The sequence below is a fragment of the Sciurus carolinensis genome, chromosome 10, assembly GCF_902686445.1.
Source record: "Sciurus carolinensis chromosome 10, mSciCar1.2, whole genome shotgun sequence".
NCBI lineage: Eukaryota > Metazoa > Chordata > Mammalia > Rodentia > Sciuridae > Sciurus > Sciurus carolinensis.
Window position 1 is genome coordinate 78,616,362 of NC_062222.1, and position 27,522 is coordinate 78,643,883.

Genomic DNA, 27,522 nt, shown 5'->3' on the forward strand with positions numbered 1-27,522 from the left:
TTCACCTTTTGACCACTATGAATAATGCTCTGTGAACATTTGAGTATTTCTTGAATGGCTATATATTGGGGTTTTTTTGTTTTGTTTTGTTTTGTTTTACAGACTAGGAGTTTGAACCCAAACCCTTGCATATACTAGGAAAGCAACACTATCATTGAGACACACTCCTAGCCCCTATTTTTACAAAAGTGAAAATAAGACACAATTTGTGGGGGTGGGGGGGGCTCGACAATGGAATTATGCTACACTCTCAAAAGTATTAGGCAGACCACTACTCTTTTATGTTTAAATGTTGGCTGTGTAAAATGAAGACCACTTAATACAGAAAAAAGCTACATGAAGGGAAAAAGCAAGACCCATAGATAACCTAGCTGAAATCCTTCCAGAGATTCCCATAGGTTTTCCCCATCCATACTGTCTTATCCATCTGTCCTGAGCCTTCCTGGGCCATCTGTCCTGGGCTCTGTCCCTCCACTCCCTGAGAGACACACTAATTTCCACGGACTTTTCAGAATGTTAGCTTTAGAACCTTGGTACTTGTTGCTTCCTCTACCCATCTTGTTCTTTGCCCACTTCTTTGCCCTGTGGTTTCAAGTCTCATCTTAAATGTCACTTCTTCAGAGAAACCTTCTTTGACATTCCAAACTAGGCTAGTTTCCATAGCAGCCTGCAATTTTCCACTTTAATATTTTTGATATTGACATTTGTTTATTCAGTCAGTAATCAAATAATAAGTCTTTTACATGTAAGGATACCTGATAAAAGAAAACATACAAGATTCCTGCCATTTGTGACCTTGTATTTTAGGGAGAAGATAAAAGCACAAGTTAACAAATGAATGCATTGGGTGATTTTAGGTAATGATAATTAGCTCAATGGCTACCTCTGTGCTTGGATTGTATACTCCTTGAAGGCAGGAGCTATTTCTGTCCTGGTTACTTCAAGACTGCTAGTCAGCTGAATAAACTCAGTGCTGCATCAATTTTTTTTTTTTTTCACTGTTATAACAGGCATATGGAAGACAAAAAATGGAAAACACAAATGAGGTTATTTCTATAAATGGTTGAGTTTAAGGTTTTCTCCTTTCTTTCAAAGCATTCTGTTAAGACTATACATTCTTTTAATAATTAAAACAATTAAAAGAGGGGAAAATTACCATTTAGAGTAAAACGCATTTGTCACCCACTCCTTAAAAACCCAATAATAAAACACTCAGAAGTGTTGGCTAAATGGATAGAATTCTCTTGGCATACTGCCAAGCAGGCTCCCAGCCTGCTTTAAAAGAAGGCTTAAGTACCCAGGATAACGCCCCTATTTTCAGATCTCTAAAGCTCTTTACTATACCCCTTCATCCACAGGATGTGGCAGCAGGGGAGAGAAAAAAACCTACAAATCCTTTTACACGTCAACATAAAGAGGACATTTTTTGCGAAGTCAACAACAATCCAAGATATTTTACACAACAGATCACCAGCCCCTTGTCTACAAATCCTTCTATAACCGTTGGAGATAAGTTAGATCGGAAAAAAACAAGGGGCTGTAGGTTGAGCAGAAGAGCAAACCAGACAACCCTTCCCCCAAGCGAGCGCTCAGCTACTTCTTTCTTCGCAGGGGCGCATGCGCAGCACACTCTCCGGCTACCGCACGCCTCTTCGGCTATCCGAGAGGGCGCTTACGTCATCATAAGGTTGACGAAGGACCCTTCCGCTCCTTCAAGGAAAACGAGTCCGCGAGATTTTAGCTCATCTTAACCCACGGAAAATGTTCTCTTCTTCCACTCATCTGTCAAAGACTCCCCCAGTCCCTCTACAACAGCCCAACTTTTGGGCAGACTTCTTTTTGTGTTGGTTGGACAGGGAAGGGAAAGGTGACGGAGAGGAAAAAAGGGCAGAGCGAGAAACTAATCCTGTGTTGTTTACAAGAGTCGGAAAGCTAGGAATCAGTCCGCGAGGGCGGAGCCGAGGCAGCCGGCACTTTTTCCTCCCTTCCCCTCCCTCCCTAGCCTTCCCCGCGAGCGGACGCGGTAGCGCCTCTGTCTCGCTTTTTCTTATTTTTCCCCCCTTTTCCCCTTTCTTTTCTTTTCTTTTCTTTTTCCCCTTCCCCCCCTTTCACCATTTCCCCTCGGAGGCGCTTCCCCCGGGCAGGGGCAGAGCCGGTCTCACCCCCCGCCTCTCCCCGGCCCCCGCCGCCCTATGGCGAGAGGGAGCCCCCTCCTCACCCGGGCACCAGCGGCGGCGGTTGGAGGAGCGGGACCGGCGGTGGCGGCTTCAGGTCCGGGTTGGTCATGGAACTAATTCGCTGACCGACCCTCCGGCCGCAGCCGTGCGTCCCGCTCGAGCGCCAGCTACCGCGCCCTCAACCCCCGCCGGGTTCCTTCTCTTCTCCCTCCTCAGTCGGCCTGTCCTCGTCCTGCGCGCCCCCGCTGCCGCGCGCCGAGGAAAATGAGGTGGTAACGGGCACGCGGATGACCCCGCGTCACCACTGTGCGGCCTACAGCTCTGCCGGGGAGGAGGAGGAGGAAGAAGAGGAGGAGAAGGTGAGGGGCGGGGGCGGGGGGCTTGACGCGTGTCCGTGACCTCCGCCCGCGCGCTTCGCCCCTGCCGCCCGAATGGAGGCGCCTGGCGGCGCGCGCTGCTCACCCGAGCCTCCGAGCACGGTCCCCCTTTTGGAGGAAGCTAGGGACTACCTCTCGCCCTCCGGCCGGAGCCCCGGGGCACCTGCGGTTTTGAAATATCTGTGCTTGGTTCCCATTCGGGCCGATTTTTCTGTTAGCAAGTAACTTTTTTGTAGTAACCAGCACATTCCCTACTCGGGCTTGCGTGTTATAGGCTCCCTAAGCCTGGATCAGCACACAAAGAAGGGGACACACCCCCACCCTCACATTCGATGGATCCTGCCGCGACTATCCCAAGATAACCTGGGTTTCAAAGCCCAGTGAATGGGGAGGACTGCCAGGGCTGCGCAAATTTGCGAGAGGGGAGCGTTACCCAGGGCTTGGGCGGGTGGGGGAGCCCGTGGAGGTGAGAACTGAGTTGCACCCTGACCTAGAGGTTGAAAATACCGAATTCGGAAAAGAGGACCAGAAGCCCCTTTGCTGAGGAAGGGTTTGCGGATCATTTCAGCAGAAGTTGAGAATTGGGAAGCAAAATGGTGAAAGATACCTGTCAGGAAGTAGGATGGATTCAGATTGAAAGTCTTTGAATGTCAGTTAAAAATATTTCGATTGTGTTCTGCTCGAAGCCACTCGGTGTTAGACCAACAATTCTAGATCAGACTTATCTGCCAGGCACTGTTCTTTCTTCATCTTCACAAGGACTCCATACAGGTGGTAGGAACCTCGTTTTACAAATGAGGAAAACAAACTCTACGAGATTTTCTTCCCTTTAAATAACAGCGAAAACACGCTGGCCAAAGTTTGTTCTGAATCTTAACGCCTTAACTTCTCTGCCCTGAAAATGAATTTGTTGAAAAGATGGGTAGAAGTGTTCTCTGCTTCTAGTTTTTCCAGGTCATTCGTGGCAGAAAGGGATGGACAAAGAATGGACAGAGTTTAAATTAGCAAAACTAGGACCAGAAGGATGAGAAATGAATGCTGTTCTCTTGGACTAGGAAAAGTTAAATACTGAATGTAAGGATAGACTATTAGAATCAGCATATGTTGGGAAAATATAATAGATATGAACTGTAGTTAACAGGTAAACATTGTGTGGGGTAATGTGACATTCTAGTAGGTTACAGTGGAACTCTTTTCATATCTTGGTCAAGATTGGGAGTTGAGATTTTACATATTTTCTTTTGATTGCTTTTATCTTTGGTACTGGGGATTGAACCCAGAAGTGCTTAGCTACTGAGTCACATCCCTGGCCCTTATTTATGTTTTATTTAGAGCCAGGGTCTCTCTAAGTTACTTAGGGTCTCACCAAGTTTTTGAGGCTGGCTTTGAACTTGCTATACTCCTACTTCAGCCACCAGGGGATGACAGATGTGTGTGCTGATTGTGTAATACTTTTTAAATGAAGTATTTACCCTTCTCTGTATGCTTGTTCATCTTTAAAATGGATTTAATAATTCCAGCTTCATAAAGTGTGAGAATTACATGAATTAATATGACGCAACACTTTGAGCAATAGCTGAACCCTCAGTGCTTTTACTTGTAAGCACCTAACAAATATAAGCTTATTATTTGTTATGGTACTTAAGAGTTTGTTACCAAGGAACTAAGGGTTAGTAGAAGAGATTGCTTACAAATAATTATCATAAGGCAATTAAGAGCAGAAGTAGAATTATACTCCAGTGCACATGTAGGAAAGCAAGGCACAACTGGGTCATTCCAGAGGGTACTATTCACAGACTGATAGTAATTTATGAAGGGAAGTATAAGCTAAAGAACATTTTTTAGCTGAAAGAACAGTGTATGGGCCATAAGCCTGTAATCCTATCCCTTTGGGAGGCTAAGGCAGGAGGATTGCCAGTTCAAACCCAGCTTCTGCAAAAGTGAGGTGCTAGCCAACTCAGTGAGACCCTGTTTCTAAATAAAATACAAAATAGGGCTGGGGATGGGGCTCAGTGGTTGAGTGCCCCTGAATTCAATCCCCTGGTACCTAGAAGCGGGGTGGGGCGGGGTGGGGGGGCAGTATGGAAAGACACGTGGACTGGGAAAGAGCACATTTTGGAATTAGAATTACCTGTAGTTTGTTTCTACTGGTGTATAATGTCAAGGAGGGAGTAGTAGAATGTGGTTTTCTTGTAGGATTCTGTTAATCCCACTTTTCAGATGAGGAACTAAGATTTAGGAGTCAGCATCAGTATAGGATTAGAGTTGGTATTATCATAAACACAGTAATTACACATTAATGAAGTTGGTATTATATACCTCAGGAGGTCCTGTATGTAATGTTTTTATGTTGTTCAATAAGCATTTTATAAATGATTAACTCAAAAATTAGACTGTAAGTGTGGAGGAGTGTAATAGTAGTTGAGAGAAGGAAAGGAGAGGGAATGTAAAACCCAGTGTTGTGTGGAATGTATCTACCCAAATTCAGAAAAAAACAAAAGTGCTTCAAAGTCCAAAAAATTTTTGAGTACTGACCTGAGCCCACAAATGGAAAATTCCACATCTTGAAACTTTGTTTCATTTACAAAATTACTAAAAAATTGTATAAGATCACCTTCAGACTATGTATATAAATTAATTTTCTGATTTAACTAGGACCCCATCCACCTCATTATGTATATGCAAATATTCCAGAATCCAAAAAATAAACACTTCTGACCCCAAGCGTTTTGGGTAAGGATACACAATCTATATAGGCTTTGTTTTTAGAGGCTATTCTGCATGGCACTAAGAGTAGGTATACGTTAATAAGATATAAAGCTCTTATTAAAAGAAGTAAAATTGTATTTTGTGTGTATTTTATTCCTTAGCAGAATTCATTATTGATGTGACCTAAGTAATGTTTTGCACATTTTAAAATAGGCTGGTACATTGTCAGTAAAAGTAAAAAATGAAGCCCATGGTATCTGTCTTAATAGTATTATAAAAGGAATATAAAATACTAGTTTTAAGCACTTCCATAACTTATGGGCTTTTTTCCTTTTTCTACATTACTTATAAATAATTTCAAACTTAGATCTTTTGCCCAGATTCACCTATTATCATTTCATCCCTTTTTTTAAATCTTTCTCCCGCTTTATGTATAAATTGTTTACATTATGACTTTTTACTTGTAAAATGATCAGTGTGTATTTCCTAGGAATAGGGATATTCTCCTGAAGAATCACAGTACAGTTTTTAATTTCAGTAGATTTAAAATTGATAGAATTAATTTTGTATAATCTGTTCATATTCCACGTACGTCATTTGACCCATTAATGACCCTTATAGCATTTTATCTCTTTTCAGTACAGGATCCAGTGTAGGATAGGTATTGCACTTTGATTTTTCTGTAGCTTCATTTAATCTGAAACATTTACACAGTTAACCTCCCTTTTTTATACTTTTACTTGCATTGTTCGTGCACCATTTTTAAAAATTTAGGGAAATTTTAACTTTTTTCCCTTTCCTTTGTTTCATTTCCCTTGTGTAAGAAAAGAATTTTCTTTTTTTTCCCTATTAATATGGTGCATTACATTGATTTCTCATTGAACCAATCTTTCTTCGTGGGACATATCCCTCTTAGTTATGTTTTATGATCCTTTTTATTATGTTACAGAATTCAGTTTGCTAGTATTTTGTTGGGGAATTATGAAAATGTATTCAGATGGAGTTTCCAGATATGCTTATCCAGTTTTGGTAGCAGGGTAATAACTGGCTTCATAGAATGAGTTGAAGATTTTTTTCTATTTTTTTTTTTAAAGTTCATAAAAATTGTCATTAATTTTTCTGTAAACTTTTGGTAGAATTAACCAGTGAAGCCATCTGAGCATGGATGGATTTTTTCTTAGCTTTTTTAAAACTTCTAATGGCTATTCAACTCTTAAGTCAGTTTTTATAGTTTGTGTTTCTTAGAATTTGTCCATTTTTTCCAAATTGTCCCAATGTATTTGCATATAGTTGTTTATGAAATTCTTCTATAATTTTTATTTCTGATCTTAGTAATTTTTCTGTTTTTTGTTGGTGAGACTAGCTAAACATTTGCCATTTTGATCTTTCCAAAGAAACAACTTTTGGTTTCATTGATTTTTCTCTATAGTTTTAATGTTCTCTACTTCATTAATTTCTACTAACGTAATATCCTTACTTCTTCTGGATTTCTTTAGCTATGGTTTTATTTTTCCATTATCTTAAGGTGGGAGGTTACTCTACATGGATTTGAGATTTTTTTTTTTAGTAAGACATTTTCAGATGTTTTCCTGTAAGCACTGCTTTCATTGCATCCTGTAAGTTCTGGTATATTATGTCTTCATTTTCACTTATTTCAAAAGTGTTTTCTGATTGTGACTTTTTTCTTTGATCAGATTCCTTTGTTTTTAAAACGTTGTTAGAGCATCTGCCTATTTTAAAGTCTTACTAAGGGCCTTAACTGTAGGAGATTGGAGCCTAGAAATCCCTTGAGCCCAATTTTATTCTTCCAAACATGATTCTGTCCCTCTCCCTCTTCATCTATACCTCTTAAATATAATCTTCAAATCAAGCATTGTAAGGGAGAAGTCCTTAGTGGCAGCTAGTTGTTGGGGTATGTTGAGAAGACTGATGTAGATCCTGCTGAACAATTGTTAAGGGTATAGCTAGTGGCACACACACAAAAAACAATTACTTAAATTTCAGGTTTGACAAGAGTTTATAAACTACAGACTAAAATTAGGTTTGGAAGGGATCTTCGCATCTATGAAGTTCAATCTCTATCCAATATTAGTGTTTCTTCTAAAATATCTCTTTTGACAGGTGGTCATCCAGTTTACACTACAGTGCCAAGGCTAATAATAATTTATATCTGCTTTAGATGAAATTATAGTGAGCTTGCTCATTAAATTGTAGATTTGAGAGAAGCCACCAAGGCAATAAAATTAAAATCTTAAACATCTTGGCAAAATGCAACAGTGGATTGAATCTAATGTGATGACTTAACTAAACAATCCATTTCAAGTTCGAAAAAGCTTGTATTCCCTTTCACCCCTAAAAGTTACCAAAAACCTATACAGAGATGGAGCTAGGGAGAAGTGGAATTGACCTCACAGTATATCTGAGAAATTTCTTTAGTTGATCATAAATTTTATCTGAATTGATAGTGTAAAAGTGGTGCTCATTTAGAAGAGCCAAAATGTCATGTGAGGAATCATTGAACAGTTTTTCAGCTATGAAAAAGATGAGCCAGTGAGTATGGTAGTAGTCATCAAACATCTGAAGGATTGATCCATTAGACTTGGATATGTTTGTTTTGGTTGGGTATGTTTGTTTTGGTTTTGGTTGTTTGCTTTTGTTTTTGCCCCCAGTGGTTGAAACTAAAACCATTTGTCAAGTCCCTTTTTATTCAAAAGTACTCTGCTGTGGGTATATAATATTTATATCACAGTATAAAAGATAGTAATTGGTAGATGTGTCTTCAAAAGAACTTATAATTTTGTTGGAGATAGTGGAAAGCTGCTTTCAAAGGAGAAAGAAATCACATCTGAGAATCAAGAATAGAATTCTTAGAAGAAATTACCTTTGAATTGGGCCTTTTAAGATAGGTATAATTTCTTTTCCCTAAGTTATTTTCCTTTTTTCTTAGTATGAAAATACTTCATCCTCATTATAGAAAATTTGCCAAAACTCAAGAGTTTAAAGAAACAATAAGAAAACATTATTAGACTTAGTAGAGGTAGTCTGTAATAAGTGGCAAGGAAATGGGATGTGAAATGAGTAATGCAAAAGAACATAGTAGCTAGAGTTGGGTAAAATGTGGAAGTAAGAGGTTTGCTTTTTTTCAAATTTTTTAAATTTTTTAAAGAATTGGAACTTGCACATGTTAAATATTCCTCAAACATGAATCTGAAGCACAAAATACAGGCACATAGTTTAAAAAAATCAAATAATTACAAGACTTTCATAATGAAAAACAGCATATTTCTACAGCAAGTCTTCTCACCCTTTCCTCATTTTCTGGAGGTAAGCCCCTTTCAACACTTAACCTGTTTTTCCTGTTATTTAGGATCACATTTTCTGATAACTTGCCCTGCTGCTGTTTTTTGATATGCCCATTTTAGATATTATTGGTTTTGTTTGTTTTTGGTACCCAGAATTGAATCCAGGGGTACTTGACCACTGAGCTACATCCCCAGCCCTTAATTTATTTTGAGACAGGGTCTCTAAGTTGATCAGAGCTTTGCTAAGTTGCTGAGTTTGGCCTTGAACTTGCGATCTTCCTTCCTCGGCCTCCTGAGTTGCTGGGATTACAGGTGTATGCCATCTTAGCTGGCATCCAGTTTTAGATACTGTTTATAGATTGCCTACCATGAAATGGAAGGAGAAGGCTCTCATTTTAACCTCTCCCGACATCCATACTTATGACCTACAGCTCTCTACACTATTGTTAAAATTTCTATTCAATATTTTTATTACTGCCATGTAAATGTTATGGCATATTAATTATACTTTCTTATATAATCTTTTTTTCCAAAATTCATTGCCTTTTTAGGTGATTAGCTTTCAAGAAATTTAGCTTTTTTTTTTTTTTCACACTCTTAAGCAACTTCTCAGTCCAGTTTTATGTCATAGAACTGTTAAATCTGTAGTTCCCTTAAAAAAAAAAAAAAAAAAAAAGTCAAGATCATCTCTTTTGGCTTCTCAGTTGCCCTGCTTTGATCTAAACGATTGCTCTTCAGAGCATCAATCATTGTTCCGTTTGCTTTCTAGAACAGTGTTACCCAGTAGAGCTTTCTGTATTGATAGAATGTTCCTTTCTGAACTGTCCAGTACAGTACCTTGTACTCGTCATGTTTGGCTGTTGAAGTGGAGCTTGTGTGCTTTTAACTGTTCAGTTCAAATGTAAATAGTCACATAGATAGCTAGTGGACACTGAATTGGAAGTACATCTTGGGGGAGGGGGTGGGGGATTGAACTCAGAACCTCCTGCATGCTAAACACTGACTGTACCACTGAACTATCTCCAAAACAAAAGCACAATTCAAGATGATTTCATACTAGAGAAGTGGGAATGATTTATGTAATTAATAATCTTTTAAGATGGAAAAATTAATGACCCTTATTAGTTTTTTTTTTTTTTTTTTTAATGGTGCTGGGGATCGAACCCAGGGCCTTGTGCTTGCAAGGTGAGCACTCTACCAACTGAGCTATCTCCCCAGCCCCCTTATTAGTTTTTTAAGAGGAATGTTTGGGACAGCTATTTCTAAGACTTCTAGTATAAAAAGCCATTGACTTAAATTTTTTTTTGCCAGTTTTATGCAGTTATCACATTTTGATCAGAGTCCAAAGGTTCTGCCATGTTTTGCTCTTTATAACTGACTTTCAGATTGAAATTGAGAACATTTCAGATAACTGATTATTATTGTAACATTTTAATATTTAAAAGAGCTGTAAAATCTATATGGTCTCATAACATTCTTTGTTTATGAATTACTTAATAACTACCAAGATAGATATATATTTTACATTTATTCTGTAATAAAATTATAAACATTATATTTGATTTTATAGGTAGCTACATCAAGCTGGGTGGCAGGCAGATCCAGAGGATATCATGAAGTTTCCAGGATCTTTGGAAAACCAGAGATTGTCTTTCCTATTGGAAAAGGCAATCTCTAGGGAAGCCCAGATGTGGAAGGTGAATGTGCCGAAAATACCTACAAATCAGGTAATGATTTCTCTGTTTTGATGAGTTTTATTAGAGAAAAGTGTACTACTGCATATATATGATAATTCCTTGACTGCATTGGATAAGTATGTATCATTAAGAACATGGTAACATCTTGATTCTTTTTGAAACAAGAGTTAAACTGTTTTTGTTGTTTTCTGAGTTATAGCTATAAGAAGATATTTATGTCTGTTTTCTCCCCTCATGGTTTAACTTAAGATATGTATGTACTTACAGACATACAGTTAGCCTTAGAGGTAGAACAAAATTCGTAACATTAACTTTAGTGAACAAAAAAGATCTATCAATTCATACTTACTATTGACTGTTATGTCTTTTAGAGATTTTTATACATCTATCATAAAATTAGTTATTATTAATTTTTTTTTTAACAAATAACTATGAAGCTTATTCATTCCAAAAGTTGATTATATAAGATGTGTTACCCATCTTTTTTTTTTTTTTTTCCTGGTACCTAGAATGGTGCTTGGGATACTGAATAGTAGCCCAAAAATTTGTAATATGCATGGGTGAATAAATGACAAATATCTAAGACCCTCTTGTGTTATCGTTCACTCACAGGTTATTAAAACTGTAATTTTTTTTTCTTATTCTGTTGTTTCCTACAAGCTGAAGAAATATGTTCTGCATTTACTATTACTTATTTGTCATTTTGCAAATTGAGGATTAGTTGACTCAAATGAAATCTATGGTAGGCATATTTATGTGCTATCATTTAACGTCTATTAATCCTCTGAAATATCAATACAGTTTAATTTGCTTAAGACTTTAGCTAATTAGTAAAACTTACAAATCAAACTCTTACCTGAGTTGCAGTCTCTTTCCATTATACTTCTTTTTTAAAAATTTTTGTATGTGTGCATTTTAGATTTCTGTAAATGTTTTTTTTATCATGTAACTTCAATTCCCATTTTTTTTTTCATTCCCTGAATTTTTTTTTTTTTTTTTTGTATACAAATGGGATACATGTTGTTTCTCTATTTGTACATGGAGTAAAGGCGTACCATTTGTGTAATCATAAATTTACATAGGGTAATGTTGTTTTATTCATTCTGCTATTTTTCCCTTCCCCCACCCCTCCCACCCCTCTTTTCCCTCTATACAGTAAAAATATGGAACGCTTCACGAATTTGCGTATCATCCTTGCGCAGGGGCCATGCTAATCTTCTCTGCATCGTTCCAATTTTAGTATATGTGCTGCCAAAGCGAGCACTAGATTTCTGTAAATGTTTATTGAATGTTTGCTATATTGTGGACACTATTCTATAAATGGAAAAAAAAAATTTCCATCTTTATGTTACGACATTCTAGTGAGCCTCAAAGCCTTTTAACAGTTGCTTTTACAGCTTCACCTTTCTTCCTTCTGCTGTATCCTAGAGTCAGCATGTAACCAACAATAATAAAAATAATAAACTTTTTTTTGTACTGGGAGTTGATCCTGAGTGCATTTTAGCTCTGAGCTACACCACTAGCCCTTTTATACTTATATTTCATGCAGGGTCTTGCTAAATTACCTATGCTGACCTTGAACTTGCAGTCTTCCTGCCTCAGTCTCCTAAATAGCTGGAATTGAGATTTTAAGCATGAGCTACCACTCCTGACTTCAGTAATAATAAACTTTAACAATATAGTCTTTGAAGGAGGTATTACACCAATATTGTAGCATATTGCTGTATTCCCACTTCATCTGGCTTATTTCTATAAGTGCTTTAACAAAGTTTAGCAAGGCAATAGTAGAACAGTATAGTATTAAGACTTCTAAGAGAGACCCACTTCTTAAGGAATTGAGTAATGCCAAGTAGAAGTTAGTACTTGTAAAATTTGGGTGAACTTGGTCTGGTGGATAGGGAAGAAGATGGAGCTAGGGATATAAAGAGCTAAGGAGGCTTGAGCTACTTGCCAGATTAACCCCCCAGGGACACTATTCTGGTCCTAATTCCTTTGTTCTGCTATTCAGGGATTGGCTTTGACTTTTCTACTGTTGTTTCAGTTTTTTTTTTTTTTTTTTTTTGAAGTGCTGGTAAAAAGGGAAAAATGGAATATTTCAAAGCTTCCTTTTATGCTTATTTATTCTAGTTTCCTTCTCGTTTTTTCCTTTTCCCCACCTCAACTCTACTTTGAGGTTATTCTCTCACAGTTCTCTTTTAATTTGTATCACTTAATTCCCAGTTTAAGACAATGTTATCAGGCAAGAATATATACACCTATCACTCACCTTCTCTGTGTGCTTTCACAGCATTCTATACTTATGGTAGCATATAGAATAATAATTTCCTAGGAATTTGACAGTGAAGTTCCTTGCATGTGGTAGTCAAGCACTGAGTTATATTCCCCAGCCCATTTTAATTAATTTATTTTTGTACTGGGGATTGAACCACATCCCCAGCTGCTTTTATTTTTTATTTTGAGACAGTCTCACTAAGTTGCTGAGGCTGGCCTCAAAGTTGGATTGTCTTGCCTCAGCTTTCTGAGTTTCTGGGATTTCACCAGTCCACCTGACTTTCAAAACACAGGCTCTTGGATCATTGAGCTACTAGGCATATCAGAATTCTTAAAGATAGAGATTCTAGGTCTAACATCTCCAAATTTTGACTCTAGCTCTGTTTTAGTCAGCCTTTTTGCTGCTATGACTAAAAGGATCTGACCAGAACAATTTTAAAGGAGGAAAAGTTTATCTGAGGGCTCACAGTTCAGAGGTCTCAATCCATAGAGAGCTGGCTCTATTCCTCAGGGCTCCATGTGAGGCTGAACATCAGATTGGCATAAGAGTGTGGCAGAAGGAAGCAGCTCACTTACCAGGAAGCAGAGAATCTCCACTCTCCAGATAGAAAATATATACCCCAAAGCAACACTCCAATCTCCTCCAGCCATACCCTCCCACTTCAGTTACCATTCAGTTAATCCCTATCAGGGGATTAAATCACTGATTGGGTTAAGATTCTTACAACCCAGTCATTTCTCCTCTGAACCTTCTTGCATTGTCTCACATATGAGCTTTGGGGGACACCTCATATCCAAACCATAACACTGAAAACTCTCTGAAAGCTCTGTTGGTTTTTTTTTTTTTTTTTTTAGCCTTTTGCTCTCCTTGGGAAAGAAGAACGTCCTGAAGAAAAAAAAAAAACTACAGAATGTCAACTCATCTCTTCGTGTTATCCCCTCTTTAGAATCTTGGCTCCTTGTGGCTTAGTTGTTCTAGTAGTTTTATCTTTAAAAATAAGTTGTTGTAGCAGCTCTTCTAGTTATTCTCAGTTGGAGTGTAGGTTTGCTCTACTTAATCAACCTAAAGCAGAAATATAATCATTTAGAAATATTGAACACAACTATAAATGTCTTAAAAAATATTGAACATAACAGGGTAATGAGATGCTGTGAAAACATGGGAAGGTACTTAGCTCTTGAGTTATCAGGAAAAGTGGTGGAGAATGACCACTGAATAGCTTGGAAAGATAAAAAGCAGGTGAAATGAAGAAAGGTGTGTGTTCCAACTAAAAGGAACAATGTTATTAGCAAAGGAGCACTGATACAAAATAGTATAGCAGGGGCAAGGAAGAATCAAATAGAAGTACTCTTACAGTATGAAGTTTAAGGCAGAAAGCAATGGAAAGTATATGAGGCTGGAAAGATAGGTGATAGATTTGTATGCTATATCTCAGGGACTGTATGTTAATCTTAGAGGTAATGGCAAACCTTTTAGAGTTTAAAATTGAGTAGGATGTGTATTTAATGAAAAGACTAGCAGCATGTGGGATTATATACCCAAAATTTTTTAAAATATATTTTTAGTTGTTGATGGACCTTTATTTATTTATTTAAATGTGGCATTGAGGATCGAACCCAGGGCTTCATGCATGCCAGGCAAGCGCACTATCACTGATCTACAACCCCAGGCCACAAATTTTCTTTAGAAATTTTTTTACTCTTAATTATTTGCTGCTTTCTGCTTTTCTTTATGGAATTTATTGTTCTTCAAATACAGATACATAAAATATAGCAGTCTGTTTTGTCATGTTGATGACAGTATAAATTCTGCTTAGGATTAGTTATTCAGCCACCTTAATGAATCCTTTTAACCTTGTTTGAGCAATTCATAAGGAAAGAAAAAAGCCTTCATTGATAAAATTAATAAATTTTGTGTCCAGAGCTTGCTCATTTTCCCTTTCTTTCATCTTTTCTTCATTTTAGATAAATGGGAATAAAATTACTTAAGGCATTGAACTTTTGTGTAAAGCTCTTCTAATAGTATTACTGTTTTTAGTACATGTTTGAATTTATTTGATAAAGTGATATTAGGTTAGTATTACTTCAATAAGAGTGTGTTGTCTTAAACTAGTTTATTTGTGGGTTTGTTTTTGTTGGTGCTACTAGTTTTGGCTTGTGATGACATGCTTTCTTGGTCCTATTTGTGATCTCTCATGATTATCATGAAATATATTTTCATGATATATTATATATTATATAATATATATTATAAAATATTATAATATTTCATAAGTTTATTTTCTGTCATCAGAATCAGGTAGCTTAGAGGTAGGAAAGGAGAAAAATAGTATTCATTTTTTACGTGTGCTTTATGTTAAATCACTTAGTTAACTTTGGTATGGTAATCTCCATGTAACTGTTCTGTTCTATTATGTCATCTTTTGTGATACTTCTTAAACTTTCTTTTAATGTCAAACACAAAATGATGACATTATTTAATTTAGTCTGTTATTCAGAAATGTTCTCCCTTTAAACATATTAAAAACCTCCCCAGGTTGATCAGATTATATCATGACCTACCTCTGCTTTTTAAATTTATTTCATCATTGTTGATTTGTTTGGTTGACTCGCTTAATACTGCTTTTCCTTCTCTTAAATGCTTAATTTCCTTTAGCTGGAAGTTTTGTGACTGCTTTCACTTCCCAGGAACCTTTAGGAGCAGAACTAGATCTTAGAAAAGCATCTTGGGGCTCAATGGAAATATGGTTTTTTTGTAGAACTAAGGACCATGCTAACAGATACTTGGTCAGGTTCTAGCTGCAAGACTGTGTGTCTTGCTCTCACCTAGAGAAACCATAGCTTCAGACAGTGTTGTTTTACTGCCTTTTCCAGACTCTTTGTAAGAGGGATAGTCTATGTCTCATAACATTAATAATGGCCTTATTCTAGTTTCTTCTTTTATATTGGACAGTAGTCCACAGGGCATAAATTCCCCTGCTACTCTGATACAGCAAGAACCCATAAAGTTATAACTTTAGTCTCATGAACTGCCTTTTCCTGTTCCCCTTCTTGATTCATAGAATGATTTGACTCATTGTCATGGAGAAAATTTGCAGGAATATCTTCTATCAACCTTGATTTTATTTGCAAGCCTGAGGCGTTTAACTAAGATTTTTTGCCTTGAGGTTGACATCATTTCTATCCTTCAGAGTAAAGTTCGTAGGCTATCACACTATGACTCCTTTCCTTGCAGCACCAGTGATCACCCCCCTCCCCTCACTTTTAACTTAAGATACAAATTGTGTGTTATTTCAAGAAGCTTTTGTTTTAGTCTTACACTGGGTAAGGTCCCCTTCCACTGGGCTCCCTGGAGCCCTGTGCATACCATTGTTTCATATTTTATTGACATTTTTAATGACCTACCTCACCATACCACTTTAAGTTTTAAATCATTGTAAACAATGATTTTTTTTCATTCACCATCTTAATAGTATAAACCATCTTTATCTTATTTTCTTAGTATTTCTAATGCGTTATTGCAAGGTCATTCCAAAAGCAAGTGAACAAAAAGTGTATATGTGGTAGTTTACCTCAAAATATTAGTTATAATTGAGTTTAGAACTAGACGTGAAAATTAATGTGAATAGTTGGTTTGGCTAACACAAAGGAACACTTAACTTTGTCATGCCAAAGCTGAAAAGTGAAGTGACAAGAAGTGAAGGAGGAGGAGTTGGAATAAAATTAGGAGCAGAAATTAGCAGATGCATTGACAGAAATTACAATGAGCAGCAAGCCATATGTTTCTGCATAACACTACAAAAAAAAAGAAAGAAATCCCAGCTAAAATTCCTTTTTGAGGAGATATATTGTCAAAAATATATAGTGTTTAATGCTTTCATAGCAATTAATGCATCTTTGTATGATAAAGGAATTTATTTCATGAAGTCGACAGGGATCAAGGAATGAGATAATATATATTTTTAAAGATTTTCATAAAATGGAAAACGGTGGTAAAGACTGCAGTGCCTATACTATCTCTATTTGTCTGTAACCCTCCCTTACTGAAAATACTCCTTTCCACATACTCTTTGTTGTGTTTAACTTTGCAGAAGTAGTACTCATAAGGACATTTCATTTAGCTTTAGATGATTACTAGTTGTTTAATAAAGTGAAACTCAAGAGTAAATATCTAAATCACTGTTACTTTACAATGTGTTAAACCTCTTCCCAGGAGTTAAAAACAACATGTAGGGATATTAAAACTAAAGAAAAATGTGTTTATGGCAGTCTTTCCCAGTAATGATTTAGTTCAGATCAATTTCTTTTTCAGTATTTTTCCATTATCTTCAACTGTGGATTTCATTTGTTCTTGATATTTTTGTTTATTATACTGTTTTGTTTTATTGTGCTATAATTCTGTTATCAGATTCTATTCATGTTTTCTGACAGAAGTAAGCAGCTATTTACTGCCTTAACTAGCTACCTGTTGAAGTGATGTAGGGAATATTTTAAAAGAAGTGTATTGGTATTGATGTTAAACGATGACATTTTATCTCCAACTATCTCAAGTTTGATTTTTAATAACCTAAAAGAAAATTTTAACATATAAATGTATTTTCTGTAATTTTTAAGTTTTCATAAGAAATAATTCTAAATACATTCTTGATGGTAATTAAAACTTTGTTTTTAAATTTTATTTATTTTATAATTATTCCCTTATAGAATGTTTCCCCATCCCAGAGAGATGAAGTAATTCAATGGCTGGCCAAACTCAAGTACCAATTCAACCTTTACCCAGAAACATTTGCTCTTGCTAGCAGTCTCTTGGATAGATTTTTAGCTACTGTAAAGGTAAACATTTAAAGATATATTTACATGTAATCTTTCCTTTGGAGTTTAGATATTAAACCACAGGCTGTTGGTAAACAGGATATGAAGTATAAGTGAAGAACTTTCTTGGATAATGGTATTATGTACCCATGTCAAAACATAGTATCTTCTATTATTTTAAATATTTGTGTTTCTAATTGTATTCTGACTTTCTTTTTGCTACAAATACTCATCACTTATTTTTACCCTATGAAATTTTTGTTTGTTTTTGTTTTGTTTTTTTGGTATTGGTGATTGATCCCAAGAGTGCTTCATCACTGAGCTATATCCCCAACCCTTTTTATTTTTTTGATTTTTGAGACAAGGTCTCACCAAGTTGCTCAGAACCTCGCAAAATTGCTGAGCCTGGCCTTGAACTCGCAATCTTCCTGTCCCAGCCTCCCAAGTCATACACCACAGTACCTGGCTAGCCTGTGAAATTTTAATCTCTTGATTTTAGTTCAAACTATATAGCATTGGCAGAATGTCTCTCCATTTTCTAACATGTTGGTTTACCAGAGATGGGACAGTTGAATCAGACTTGAAAAAGTGTAATAAGTTTTTTGCACATTTTTCTGTCTCTTATTTATTGAGTATGCATAGTGTGTGAGTTTTTGGGGACAATATGAATACTTTCCAGGAACATAGGGATGTAAAGAAGTCATAAAACAACCTTGGTATATTTTTTGAATGGCAGCACACAAATATATTAATATGTTTTATATTGCCTTTATTTATTATATTTTTTACTATATTATGTCATAGTAGGCCCTCAACAGATTTAAAGTCAAAGACTTAGCATTCATTTAATGATAAGGCATGAAAATGTAGAAAAACAATTCATTTATATACCTAAAATGTGGAGTGTAAGAATTTGACTACCCATTCAAGTGCCTTTTTATTTCAAACTTTTTTCTTCTTAAGAGACTTAAGGAGGGGCTGGGGAGATAGCTCAGTCGGTAGAGTGCTTGCCTTGTAAGCACAAGGCCCTGGGTTCTATCCCCAGCATCCAAAAAAAAAGAGAGAGAGACTTAAGGAACCCTTATTTATAATGATGCTAGTAATTACCTGTAATCTGGAATGCTACTTTGTATTTGTCTCAGCAAGTCTTCTGCCTCTACCCTCTTCCCTTTCCCTTTTACTACAGCTAACCTTTCTTTCACATGTAATTCCATAGAAAGTTGGGTTTTCAAGGTTAGCATTCCTTCCAGGGTTGCATATTTTTCAAAAAAATGGTTAATGAGCTGGGTGCTTTGACATAAGCCTGTATTCCCATAGACTCTGGAAGCTAAGGCAGGAGGATAGAAAGTTCAAAGCCAGCCTCAGCAACTTAGTAAGACCCTAAGCAACCTGAGACCCTGTCCCTGAATAAAACATAAAAAATGGCTAGGGATGTGGCTCAGTGATTAAGTACCCCTGGGTTCAATCCCTGGTACTAAAAAAAAAAAAAAAAAAGTTAGTGAACTTTTGATTTCTATCATAAAAGATTCTTCCTATGTTTATATAAGATTTTAAGTACATTTTTGGAAATTTTGGAAATCTTTGCTATTGGGATTCTTTTTATCATTAAATTTTACCACTAATCTTGTATGGCTTTTTTAGGACCTTTTCTTCCTTATGAAATAAGTTTGTATGTATGTAGGTGCACACTTAATTAGAAAATTTCTATTCTTCTCCTAACTTTATAGGTTTTTAAAGTATTTGAAATATACTAGTTACTAGTAGTCTTTCTTTACTAGTAGTCTTTATGTTATCTTCTGGATACTTTGTTAGCTAGGCAAAGAGAATAAAACTAATTTTAAAAATATGTATATATACATATAAATATACTTTTAAATTTGGGGAACATTATTAAATACATAGCTTCTAAATTCAAGCTCTTCTCTGCTGGGTAGAAATTGACTTTGGCTAACTGACTTTGGTTAAATTTTCAGCAGTGGACTAATTTTATTTCTGTAGACTAGCACATGACTAAGGTTTTGATATTAGGTTAGCTCTGAGCTAGAAAGTAATTGGTGGGAATCAAATTAATTGAATTCCATAGAATTGTATGTATACTTGTCTCAGTATATTTAGTTTTTAAAGTTAAACTCTGAAAAACTACTAATGGTGTTTTTCCTCCCCTTATCAAAATTTTAGGCCCACCCAAAATACTTGAGTTGTATTGCAATCAGCTGTTTTTTCCTAGCTGCCAAGACTGTTGAAGAGGATGAGGTAATAAATCCTTTCAAGATTAGTTGTCTTTTTTCTCCATTTATTTATGTGCTTTTTGTTTGCCAAAGCAAAAAATTTAAACATTTATTTGTCCTCTCCTTCCTGTTCTGTTCCCCTTTTCTGTGGCTGTTCCCCTTTTCTGTGGATAGAAAATTCCAGTACTGAAGGTATTAGCAAGAGACAGTTTCTGTGGGTGTTCCTCATCTGAAATTTTGAGAATGGAGAGAATTATTCTGGATAAGTTGAACTGGGATCTTCACACAGCCACACCATTGGATTTTCTTCACATTGTAACTATACCTAAAGTTTTTCAGTTTTGTTTTTGAATATGTATGTAATATATATAAACTATACCCAAAGTTTTTAGTAATTTGAAAAATGATTACTCCACTTTTTTTTTTTTTTTTCTTGTATTGATTTTTTAGGAAAAGGAAAACTATTGAAATTAGCTAAGGAAAAGTTAGAAATTATGTATGTCTGATCTCTGAAGCTAAAGTTGCAAGTTTAGAAATTGAGTAATACTTAGGAGGTTACATCGATTTTTATACATAATTTCCTACACATTTAAGTAATATTAAAATAATATTCTTGTGATTTTCAGTTCCATGCCATTGCCATGTCAACTAGGCCTCAGATACTTTTCAGTTTGCCAAAATTGAGCCCATCTCAACATTTGGCGGTCCTTACCAAGCAACTACTTCACTGTATGGCCTGTAACCAACTTCTGCAATTCAAAGGATCCATGCTTGCTCTGGCCATGGTTAGTTTGGAAATGGAGAAACTCATTCCTGATTGGCTTCCTCTTACAATTGAACTGCTTCAGAAAGCACAGGTAAGTGTCAGTCTAATTAAATAGAGTTCATTTTAAGTTTTTATTTTATTGGAATACATAAGGTTAAAAGATTATAAAATTGACATTTCTAATCTGTAAAGGTAAACATTCTTAAGAGTAGAAAAGAATAACATGTTATACACTTTAAGCTTGTGGGCTAGATTTTTTTTCTCTTACAAAATTTGGATATTTTTCTTATTCTTGTCAACCCTTCTAGATTCTTAAATCTAAGAATTTTGAAAATTGAAGATTTTTAATATATTCTTTAGTTTTACATAAAGGAACTTCTGACTATGTAGTTTTCATTTAGTACTTCTCTACTTCAGTTTTTTAGTTTGTTTATAGGTTGATAACAACCATCTAAGCAAAATGTAAAAAGATTTAGTGGAGAAAATTCTCATTAACTGTAGAGTTAGTATATTATCAGTTAATTGGAGGAAATCCTTATTGGTTCTATTATGTCACTAAGTAGAATTCATCAAGTTTAGACCTGTTGCAAACCATACTCCTGCCAGCTATACCCTTAAATGACTCAGGAACCTCCTTTCCCTTCATATGGCTCTATGTATTCTCATTTAGCAGTACATATTCTGACTTGTTTTGTTGATTTTATTTAGAAGACAAATTCTGAGCTTAAAAACATAAAAGAGAAAAACGAATAATACTTGAATTTGCTCTTGGTAGGATATAATTGAATTGATGATCTTTAATGATGAGCACTCTTAAAGTTAGCAGACACCTAAGAAGTTTCTCAGTGCTACCTTAGCTTCTGAGAAATTTGTGCTGTAATTTGTGAGCAGAGAAGAATAATCTTTTCATTAAAAAAAGATGATCAGTTATATCATGAGTGATATGTTAGCCAGTTAACAGTACATAAGTAGTATAATAGGATATTTTCCTTTATAAAGGTAATACATTGTTTTTAATAAAGAGCATATCTTAGATTGAAATAACTTGAATGTTTCTTTCCATTGAATTAAATGTGTAATGAAAATAAATCCTAGGAGATAGTTGCTATTTAATGAGGAATTTTAGAAACTCTCATAAACTACCATACAAATGAATAGCCTGGACCAGAAAATCGACTTTGCCTGCATGAAGTGTTGGAAAGTGAAGTTGAATATTAATCATCTACCTTTGTGAAGTTGGGGACAGACATTAATAGAAAACATCCTATATTTCCTTATTTTTTAATTGGAACAAGTGACCTATCTTTAAATGCCTCCTGAGTTGGCCTTTATGTATTCCCTAGGTAGTACAGAAAAAAATTGCTACGTAAAGTGTTAGTGTCATAAAGAAAGAACATGTTTCAAAGTATAAATAAGAATGTTGTAAATAGCAGTGTGAATTCTGTAGCTTTGTGAGTTTGTTCTCTATTGAAGAACACTGGGGAATCTGCTGATTCCCTTTTGTATGTTGGGGCTGGGGGCAGCTAGAAAAAGAAGGTGTTCCACTGAAATTTCTTTTCCCGTTAACTGAACAAGTATTATACACTTGATATTTGACAGTATCTTCTTAAGTCAACTTCTTTATTTTATAACTCTCATTTAGGGAAACTTTAGACTTTTGTTAGAGTCACATAGAACTTAGTAGTGAAGAAGACTAAAAAGAACCAGTGTTTTTCAATACTACACAAATCATGAAGATTTTAGTCCATTGGTTTTCAGAGTTTCTTTTAGAAGTGGAACCTTTTCTTTGCCCTCCTCCCTCCAACAAAATGTATGTAGACAATTCCAGAACAGAGTAGAAAAGTGGCCTTTGTAATAAAGCATTCAGGGCAGAGACCTCTTGGGGTTGCAGAGTCCTACTAATCAGGGTGTTTTCCTCTCTATAAGCTGTTTGGACATAGTTTGAACACTACTGTTCTTTCTCACATACATATATTAATGATTGTATTCCACAAACATTTACTGAGAAATCTATAATCTACACATTGGGAAAACAGTGGTTTTAAAAGAATAAAATGTCTCTATGTATAGTATTCAAGTTGCAATGGGGAAGATAATGAACCAAAACAAGTAATCTCCCAAAACTTGATAGAGACCTTAGAATTTTGTCTAGCAGTTTTTCTCCTCTAAAACTAGCTTGAGCTGATGACCAGTCCTTGTGGCCCAAACACAGATGGCTCCTGGTTCTTGAGGACTCAGTTCTATCTTTAAGTTCACCTTTGTTCAGTTTGGAACACTAGGTATAGAATCTTTGTAATTCACCTGTGACAAGGCCTGGTCTGATATAGCAAATTCTTGCATCATACTGGTCGAGATCATGCCAGTATTGCTTACATAATTTTTTTTTTTCTTTTTGGTGGTGCTGGGTATCAAACTTGGGATCTTGCACATAGCAGGCAAGTCCCCAGCCCAATGCCAGTATTACTTCTGATATGATTCCCAGCGTCTTGGTGTGAGGGAGGGTCTTATCTGTAGACATTTCTTGATGTGAAGAGGCCACAGTCACTAGCTGTACCCTCTCTGGATTTGGGACAAGGTATGGTGATTGTTCTCTGGTTTGAAAGACAAAACTCTTGTCCCTCCTGGCCTTTGCCCCTCCCAAGACTACTTGGCAAACTTTTGTACTACTTCTTGGTCTCCAAAAAGCTCAGCCTCTTCCTTTTACCCCTTCTTTCTACCCTTGCTTTATTTACATGGCTGTGCTCATGTTCCCCTATTTGTGACTAATGTGGCCCATTTTTATAATCTCAGGGTGTTAACTCTATCTGGATTAGTGTGCTGATCTCCCTAATCTCTAGTGAAGCAGTTAGTCAGTGTTCTAATTTAAACTAGAGAGTTAAAAAGTCAGACCTTCCCCATCCGGGTCTTCTGGTTATTCCTAAAGGTGCCTAAGGTCACACTATTCCAGCACGTATTTTCAGTGCTTCTTGTTGTCCACCAAACTCAGGTCCATTTGAACCTATCACTTATATTATACTGTTGTGCTTCTGCTTCTCTGTTTTAATGCTTCTTAACTCACCTTCGTGGTAAACTAGTTTTTTTTTGTTTGTTTGTTTGTTTTTTTTTTTAGCAAAGGATACACCATATTCAGATTTGGGGAGATAGAGCTTGTACAGATAGTATTGGTTTGAGTTATTTTTAATGTCCTTCTAACTATTTTTTTCTGCTTCACTTTTTAAAACATAACTCCATATTTTTTCCCCCACCCAGAAAGATTATGGTGACCTAGTCTTCCTTCCAAATATATGTATAATTTTTCAGGATTCTTCCCTAGTATTTATTATGCCCAGTGATTAAAGCTTTAGAATATTTTCATAATTTTGCTTTTCTAGGTTGCAAAGTGTCAGTTGGTAAAGAACAAGTTTGTTAAACTGGAAACATTTCAGAAATAATTTCTACATCATAGTCTTCTTTTCACTGTTCAATTTATTTCTACTATTTCTCTTTTATAAGCTGCTCAAAATATTGGCAGTTTTGTTCATTTTTTGCCTTGGGTCAACTTATTCTACATCTCTGGATTCTACATAAGACCCAGTCTACAGTAGTAAGCTTGATAGTTGGGGGATGTCTTAAATATTACATAATTTTTTTTAAGGAATTAAACTCCTAATACTAGCTAATACCCTACCAATAGTGTATTATCAAGTGCCCTTCAAAGTAGGGAGAAGATATCAGTGAACAGAATGTTTTATTTCTGACAGTTTGAGGTAATTTTACGTTTGTATTACATGATAACTAATATGAGCCTGTCATCTTTCTACTGATTCTTACCTGGTTAACATATAATGAATATATTTAGAGATAAAATTAATTTTGTGACCAAATGTGTTCTTGCAGGGTGTGTTATTTTCCTTTGTTTTCACTGTAAATCATTGCAAACTTTCATGCTTTATGCTGCAGGTTATAAAGGAATGAATAACACTTGGTTAAGAAAGGTTAAAAATACCTACAAAGTGCACAACACTGTAAAAAAGTGATCCCTGATTGATAAATGGCCACAAGAAGCTTCCTGAAGGAAATGGTATTTAGCTAAGCTAGAGGCAATAGGTAATACAATTTCAGAAGTAGAAATAGGATGAGCCAGGATAAGAAAGGGGGGAAAGGCCTGTTCGGCAGGAATATGGAACATAAATTTGGGGTATTTTAGGAAATCAGGCTGGTATGTTGGGGCAAATTATAGATAATAATGAAATAAAGAATTAGCTTATTTCTGGTAGGCATTGGGGTATTACTAAAAAAATTTGAATAAGCTAGAAATACATGATGCTGTAGGTTATTTAGACAGTGCTATTATAATTACAAGAAAAGTAAGAGACTACTACAGTTAAGATTTTGGAGGCCTTACACGTGCAGACATTCCACTAGAATGTGGAACGTGGATGTGATACAGTGCTTATAATTTGAGATCTTTTAGTCTATAATGAAAAAGCTAAGTGGTTAAACAGATTAATCTAATGCAATATGGTAAGTATGATGACAGGTTGATACAGAAACAGATGACCATGGAAATTGGGGGATTCAGAGGGTTGGAGTCAAGTGTGACTTAAAAGGATTGATACTTGAACTATCCTGAAGGATAAAAAGGAATTAGCAAAATTGCCAAATCAAGTAGATTAGCAAAAACATTGCCTAGTATTGTTAAGTTGTACTATCTTCTATAAAAATGTAATGTGTCTAAAGTTTTAAAACAAAGTAGTGAAATTGTTTTAAATTCGTAGCTAGATAAGCTTCCCCACCCAATTTAATTTTTTTCCCTTGCCTTTGGCTTCTTCCTTAGATTCTTAATGAATTTTGTGTATTTATCCTTTACTTTGATCTTCATGGAAAAAATATTAGGAAAGGTAGGTGAAGGGTAGACAGGAAGAATAGACTAGGGCGGGGAACAATAATTAGTAAATAATAAACAAAAAATTGGTTATATAGCAGTGAACAAGTGAGAATAGTTTTTTGATCCCAGGTAAATGTTCAGCATATAATTGCAGATATAGAATCCAAGTTTCATAATATTTGCATTAGAATAGATATGGATACAACTCAAGATGGAGTGGGTAGGCTGTAGGAGTTGATAATTTTGAAGTACACGGGAGAAAGAAAAGAAAGCTGAAGGAACAAGAGTGCACAGGGAGGAAAAGTTGCCAGCAAAGATTACAGCAGCCTATTTTAATTAATGATCAATGTTGTTTTTTCCCCCCTCCTTGGTCCAGATGGATAGCTCCCAGTTGATCCACTGTCGGGAGCTCGTGGCACATCACCTTTCTACTCTGCAGTCTTCCCTGCCTCTAAATTCCGTTTATGTCTACCGTCCCCTCAAGCACACCCTGGTGACCTGTGACAAAGGAGCGTTCAGATTACATCCCTCCTCTGTCTCAGACCCAGATTTCTCCAAGGACAACAGCAAGCCAGAAGTGCCAGTCAGAGGTACAGCAGCCTTCTACCATCATCTCCCAGCTGCTAGTGGGTGCAAGCATACCTCTACTAAGCGCAAAGTAGAGGAAATGGAAGTGGATGATTTCTATGATGGAATCAAACGGCTCTATAATGAAGACAGTGCTTCAGAAAATGTGGGTTCTGTGTGTGGCACTGATTTATCAAGGCAAGAGGGACATGCTTCCCCTTGCCCACCTTTGCAGCCTGTTTCTGTCATGTAGTTTACCTCCCAGTGCTAAACTAAGGTTGACTACTCTGGGAATGAGAATATGCAAAACCAGGAAAGTCTGTAGAGGGGTATGTACCTTATTCAGCTGATTTGAAGTGAGCCAGGAAAAAAATTTTTTAAGACTTCATTTACTTGTACAACTAATTAAAATTCATTGTTTAAAGACCTATAAACTCAAAAGATCCAAAATATTTTTTAAAGTTAAAAAATACCTTTGTAGTATACCAGTTCCACTCTATTCTCTGCCAAAATGTAGTTTGCCCAATGTCAAAAATTACACAAAAATTTAATGTTCGGAGAAAAGCTCTAAAACTCAAAGGTAGCGAACTTTGTTCCTTTTGTCCTGATTTAAATCCTTTTGCTTCTGCTTCCTTCTCCAGTCTTAATGCATTTTATGCATGTTCATCTCTGTCTCATGACTTCCACTGAATAGGTAACCTCTGAAATCTATTTTAGCAGTTTAATTTAGTATGGCGACCATGTTCAATTCATGATTCAAATTCCAATTAGTCTGAAAAGGGTACTTTAGAATTGTCCCATATGAATCAGAGGTGGTAGTAGGAAAAGTTCTCACGTGACCACATTGATTTTTGTGTTGGCCTTACTTCAATTTTTAGAGTTTAAAAGAATAAAATAACTTCATTTTTGTTTAAAGTGAGGCTTAAAATGGCATGTAATTAAGACAGATTTGTTGAAAGCATTTTTGACAGTTGTATAAAAGAATTTGTGATAAAGTTAATACATCCCGGTGCTCACCAAAGAAACATGTATGTAACCTATAATTGGATTTTTTTGTAACTGATCTGTTTTCACTCATTTATAATCAGTAGGAGAGACTGTCTAGATATTGGGGCAGCTCTATGATTTGAGTCATAATATGTAATAACTGAATTTAGTACCCTAGTTTTATGTTAAGCTGTTTGTTGATAAAAGTTATTCTCCCCTCTCCCACCCTAGTCTACCTGTATTTTTCTTAACTTCTAAATCCTGAGCTCCCTTCAGGTCTGAAGAAGGTATTGCAGCCAGAACCATGTACTGATGATAAAAGCCTCTGGTAGCAATAAAAAGTTGTCCTTAATCTTTGTGTCTGAAGTTTTTTTTCCCTGCTTGTGAAGAGGGATGGTTTCTTGTTTGCTTAGGCACTGCTGTTTGAACTAAGGAAAACAACAGAAAGATTAAGATACATTTACTGAAAATAAAACAAGAAAAAGATTTGAATGTGACAGGGATATAGGCTTTAGACTTAAGAATTTCCCTTGATGGTATTTCCTCACTGATGGACTATGGATCTTTTAAACAGTAAATTCTTATCCTAATGGGACTTCGTGAGGGCAGGCTCAGACCTATATCTAGAAAACATTTTTAGCCCACTGATTTTGTTCAGGTTTAGCAGAGCAAGAATATTAACATCAGCTTTTTGAAAATTGTTGAAAGGTTAATTGCCTATTTTATAACCTTGAAGTAAAATTTAAAAAATTTTTGGTTGTT

At 35.9% G+C, this 27,522-nt stretch overlaps 1 protein-coding gene and 1 non-coding gene across 3 annotated transcripts; one reads left to right on the forward strand and one right to left on the reverse strand.

The window, feature by feature from the left end:
- Positions 1 to 1,978: 1,978 nt before the first annotated feature.
- Ccni (cyclin I) lies at positions 1,979 to 27,112 on the forward strand. 2 transcript variants are annotated; one of them, XM_047566289.1, is made up of 7 exons: positions 1,980 to 2,536; positions 10,136 to 10,292; positions 17,238 to 17,366; positions 19,524 to 19,598; positions 19,748 to 19,888; positions 20,200 to 20,430; positions 25,583 to 27,112. In XM_047566289.1, the coding sequence occupies exons 2-7, from the start codon at positions 10,179 to 10,181 to the stop codon at positions 26,024 to 26,026; spliced, it is 1,134 nt and encodes a 377-aa protein (XP_047422245.1). In that variant the 5' UTR covers positions 1,980 to 2,536; positions 10,136 to 10,178; the 3' UTR covers positions 26,027 to 27,112. The 2 variants fall into 2 exon arrangements, with proteins under 2 accessions (XP_047422246.1, XP_047422245.1); XM_047566290.1 differs by lacking the exon at positions 10,136 to 10,292 and having other exon boundaries at positions 1,979 to 2,536.
- On the reverse strand, positions 11,420 to 11,526 carry LOC124995188 (U6 spliceosomal RNA). Its single transcript, XR_007110659.1, has one exon. It is a non-coding gene; the product is annotated as a U6 spliceosomal RNA (small nuclear RNA).
- Positions 27,113 to 27,522: the final 410 nt, after the last annotated feature.